This window comes from Alligator sinensis, unplaced genomic scaffold (assembly GCF_000455745.1).
Source record: "Alligator sinensis unplaced genomic scaffold, ASM45574v1 scaffold103_1, whole genome shotgun sequence".
NCBI classification, from domain to species: Eukaryota; Metazoa; Chordata; order Crocodylia; family Alligatoridae; genus Alligator; species Alligator sinensis.
In genome coordinates, this window is record NW_005842226.1 from 451,893 (window position 1) to 457,082 (window position 5,190).

At 41.0% G+C, this 5,190-nt stretch overlaps 1 protein-coding gene across 2 annotated transcripts in view; it reads left to right on the plus strand.

Annotated features, from left to right (window-relative positions):
• The first annotated feature begins 3,645 nt into the window (after positions 1-3,645).
• The window catches only part of REXO1 (RNA exonuclease 1 homolog), a 46,537-nt gene continuing 44,992 nt past the window's right edge, over positions 3,646-5,190 (plus strand). For both annotated transcript variants that reach the window (XM_006027170.3, XM_025208297.1), the window contains exon 1: positions 3,646-3,745. In XM_006027170.3, coding sequence (XP_006027232.1) covers positions 3,703-3,745 — 43 coding nt within the window. In that variant the 5' untranslated portion in view covers positions 3,646-3,702. The remainder of the gene's footprint in view (positions 3,746-5,190) is intronic.

A 5,190-nucleotide genomic window follows, 5' to 3' on the forward strand; every position in this document is an offset into this window, starting at 1 on the left:
TGTACTAGAGCAATTCTTCCATTGCAGAGAACTCAGAAAGACCACGACAGGTCAGAATCTTTTTGACATTGTGGATTCCTATTGGAAAAATCTTGGTTTATTTTGTGAATCATGTCCGTGCCTGTACCATGTGGCACTCTTAAAAGGATCTCGCATCATCTTGGGGTGCCACGGCACACTGATTGATTGACAGTCACTGGGCTAATTGCAATGCTTTGTAGACTATAAGGACTGATAAATTACTGACAACCCTCCACATTTCTTTTGGACCACTCTGCACCTTTATCTTCAAGCTTAATTGAAAAGGGATTTGGGATGGAGGAGAAGGGAAGCAGTGTGATCTGCAGGCTGCATAGGTCTCATGGACCATCGTTTTGGGAGGTGCTAATCTACCATGGAGACCTGGGCCCTTCCTCCCCCCCATTTCACATTGTGTTCTTGTGCTGTAATGTGCCTTACAGCAAGTCACCTCACCTCTGTGACTCTGTTTCATCTGTGAAAGAGATAATGGCCCCTAACAGGCCTGCAGCTTAATTATAAAATCACATGAGAGCCTTAGATGAAATTTGCTTAGAAATGCAGGATAATAATTAATAAAACATGAAGTGGCAACATGAAAAATAAACTAATATCACAGTTTCGCTTTAGGAAGTGCTGTCAGGCCTTCGTTTTTGTCAAAGTCTTTCAACCATCAGAAGAATTACAGTTACAACATGAATGCTTGCCTTTCCCTGCTCCTTCTTCAAAAGCAAGCAAATAAAAAAAACCCCAACAAAACAGCTCCCCCCAAACCTGAGTTGAAACCCCCAGCCTGACAAAAATCAAACAAAAGCTTTGGCCCTGCTTCAAAACGGAAAAGAACTAGAGATCCATTATGTCTTCTTGCCCCTTTGCTTAGTTTTGTTCATGTGCTTAGTTTTATTCACATCAGTAGCCCCAAGCAAATGAATGAATGCTTGCACAATCAAGACCTGTGTCTTAGATATCTGTTTAATTTGTCTGAATTCTCCCCCCACCCCCAATCTATTGCAGGACTGGCTTTTCCTAAGAAACTTGGGTGGGGTGAGCTGGGCTGGGCTGGGCTGTTTTTTTTTGGGGGGGAGGGGGGAGAGGGGTGTACAGGGAAGTGGAATTCATAGAAGTAGCTAGCTTTCTTTTGCAATAAAAAAAATAGAAGAATTCAAATAAACTAAATCAGGAGCTTAAACTGTGGGTTTCTGTACTTAATTATAAGTAGATTCCAGGACTGAGGGAAATCTTTTCACAAGTCTCCCTCAAACCTCTACCAGTTGATACTGGTTGGTAGTTCCAGGCCCGTGCTGGCAGGAAGCTTTAGAAGCTTATATTAGACCTGTTCCTGTTAGCGGTCAAAACAGTAATTACCAAAATGTTGTCAGTTTAAGGTAGATGCTGATTATGGTTGTTAGTTTTCAAATGAAAACTAGAAAAACCACTAATTAGTGTAGTCAGGAGCATGTCTTTTCATTTAGTGAATTGGACAATATCAGTCTCCTTATAATCAGATCTCTTTTCACTTCATTCAGTTCCCAAACGCAGTAGATTTATTTTGATTTGTATGTATGACTGTTATAGGGTAAAACATAGTCCTTACCTTGTAGAAGCTTTTAAGTTCTTTTGTAACTTGTTTTTGTCTCTTCTGGAAATGGGAAGGTGGATAGATGGGGACTATAGGAGCCACTCTGTGGCATTCTTGGTAGCGCACTCCTTTGCAAAAAAAAAAAAAAAAAAAAAAATGGAAGCTTGAAAGAAAATGCTTTAAGTTATAGAGTTATAAAATGAAATTCATTGAGGTTTTTGGAAGGAAAATTCGCATGTTTAATCTCTGCTGGAATGTAAAATTTGTTGGAGGAATTCTGCATCAAATAATATGGGCACATTTCTTCCTGGAGTTGCTGTTGTGCCACCATTTTCAAGGGTACTTACTGCATGTGCTCCCCTAGGACAGTTTCCTCCAGTTTATGTAAGCCAGTGGTTCTCAGCCTTGTCAGACTGGAGGCACCCTGTGGAAAATGCCAGCTATTAGCTTTCACTTGGTTTTTTAATTATGAGAAAATAATACATCAATTTCTTCTAAGAACTCTGGAAAACCACAAAGGTTGAAGTGTTTTTGACACTATAGATTCCAGTTTAAAATCTTGCGGCTCCTGTGCAGGTGTTTGCATACCTAACAGTGCTAATATTATACAACAACCTGTTAATGTTGTTAATGGCACCGTTAAAAGCGCCTCAGAGCATTAAGGGTACTGCAACACCCGCCCTGGTTGAATCGCTAGTATAGGTAGATCCATGGCTGTCCCTCATTTTGGCTGCTGCTACAGTCATGTCTAAGCTCATGGCATTCTGGAGCCTAGGTTTGTCTAAAGCAGTGATTCTCAATCAGGGTGACACAGCATCCTGGGGTGCCTTGAGATATTTTCAGGGGTGCACTGGGGTGTTACACAATATTAGCACTGTTAGGTATGCTGACATGATTGCAAAGATAAACCTAGAGATTTCAAATAGGAATCCATAGTGGTAAACCGTTCTGACCTGTTGCAGTCTTTCGGAGTTCTTTGGAACAGAAGAATTGCTCTATTATTTTTCTGTAGTCAAGAATCAAGTGAAAACTAAGAGCTGACACTTTCTGAGGGTGCCTTGAGTCTAAAAAGGTTGAGAACTGCTAGTCTGAAGACTATAGATTACTTGCAGCCTCTTAGATGTGTAGAGGTGTGGTACGAAGCACTCACTATTGTTTTTTCTTTCCTTCCCCCCTGCACCCTTGCAGGTACTAACTGAATGAGCAGTAACTGGTGCTGCTGTGCTGGTAGCACTGGCATATAGTGTTTTTTGTGACGCTAATGCACAGAAGACTAATTCTACTAAGCATTATTAGCATGACTTTTGTTGTGACGTGCTAATGTGCAGTAGAATTAGTCTACTGCACATTTAGTGTCTTGTGTAGATGCACCCAGTGTGTCCAACATTAAGTGCTGTAAAGAGTAATTTCATAGGTGTTTATTTGGGAGCTGTTATTCAGTGGTGTCAAAGACTTTTATCGTACATCCTAACCGTGAAATCATGCAAACGCTTACATATACATGCAACTTTATTTGTACGAGTCTTGCTTCAAACTCTGTAGGAATACATTTACATTTTGTAGTTATATTGTCTACCTGAGACCTGCTTCCAGTGAGGTTAAAAGGGTGTTGTAAGGCTTGGTAATTAGATCTATGTGATTTTTAACAAGAGGTTTTCATACTTATTTGAAATATATTTTTCTTCCTGTTTAAACATTGTTCCCCTCTAATTTTCACAAATCAAACTGTGCAGCCATGTTAGCATATGAGGTTTGGTAAGCAAAATTCACTGGTCAATTTGTGTAGTTTGAGTTGAGTGAAATGCAAAAAGTAGGAGAAATGGTGAAAATAATAATTTTTTTTAAAAGATTCCCCTTGGCGATTATTAATAACAGTGATACCAAAACTAGAAAAGCCCCCAAAACTAAAAGTTAAAAAGATCTCACTTTTGAGTACGTGAGGCGAAGGCGGGACCAGCAAGTTACCATGTCCTGCCTCTGCCATAATTATCTTTGCAAGCCAGAAGGTGCTGTGTCAGTTCACTGATCAGCAGTGTTTTGTGACATGAACATTTATTGGAGTGTCTTGACTATACAAACTAAATGCAGAAAGCCTCAAGAACAGCATGAACAAATATCTTCATTATTTATTAACTGCGAGGAGCTCAGGTAATCTGCTGAGATGTATATGATTTTTATATTTGGAGTTGATAAGTGATTTTTGTGTAGATTGCAATACATGAAGAAGCAGTTAAATAGAAATGATTTCTTCAGGCAAGCTTTAGTGATAAGCATTTATGTGCTTTCACGTCATCCTTCTCTCCCCCGGAATGGAATACTGTAAATAAATTGACTACCAAAAACCTTGGTTCTGTTCTGGAGGGTTTAGATGTACACATTTGTCTTACTTTTAAAGAGCTTGTCTTTTTTAAGAAGCTGACTTGTAGGTTCTGTGCTCAAGCCATTTAAAGAATGTCATACCTACTAATTAAGGAATCTGGAAAGTTTGAGCCACAGGTGTCTGAAAGCTGTAAAGTAGTTGCCTTATTCTAATATGTGCTTTGGTGGGGGTGGGGAAACCCTACAGATTCAGTTGAAACAACTTGAGTTTTGTTTTTAGTCAGAATTTTTCATAGATTTCAAATGAAGTTTTTTTTTTTTTTTTAAAGTAATGTCTCCTAGGCTTTGAAAACTACTAGTCTTTCTGTCAATTAATTCAGTTTTTAAGTGTCTGAATAACTGGCTTTTTACTGAAGTTGTACATCTTTTATATTAAGTGTAGCATAAGACTCCCAATGGCGTTTTTCTTCCTTTAAGAGCTCAAGCAATAACAGATTGCTTGGATAGTTTGATTAGTGGAACCTCAAGACCATTTAAGAGGAGAGGGTTGTTAAGAGCTGTGGAGTGAAGATGGATTACATGATTGTAATCGGGTAGGTTATAATGAGCTGTGAAGTCGACTGACTTTTTCAGTGCTGCCTGAGAAGAAACGTTGCTGCTGAGCAGTTGGTTTTAAACTTTGGGTGGAGCAGGAATCAGTGTGATGCAGCTGTACCCTGCTGGGCTCTTCTCCTCCCTCCTTACAGCTGGAGGGAAGGGAAGGAAAAGAAGCATCAGACATTAGGGCTGTGAGAAGCTTTGGTAGCGGATTCAGTTCAGAGGAGATTTGGCCTGATTCGGCGCTGAATCTCCGAATCCAAATTGAATCAAATCAGCAGACTCATTAAGAGGGTTGGATCGAATCAGAAACCTCTGAATTGATTTGGAGAGTTTCAGGGCCGATTTGGAGATTTGGCCATAGGCTATACAGGTTTCCCTTGCATAAAGCGAACCCACTTTATATTATAACAAATAGGGAAAGGTTCCCAAGGTGGTGAGTGAGGGAGTGAGGCTGGGGCTAGGGAAGGGGCTGGGGGAGGTGTGCTGTTCCCGGGGCTGCAGCGTGCTCCGCCTGTCCCCACTCACCCCAGCTCCTGGGCTGCGCTGTGCTGTGGTGCAGGCAGCTGGTGTCAGCTGCTCCTGGGGCTGCTGCAGCAGAGGCTGGGGGGAGTGGCAACAAGTGGAGCCCCGGGGGTGCGGGATGTGGCGCAGCTTGTCTGCGCTCACCCTAGCCC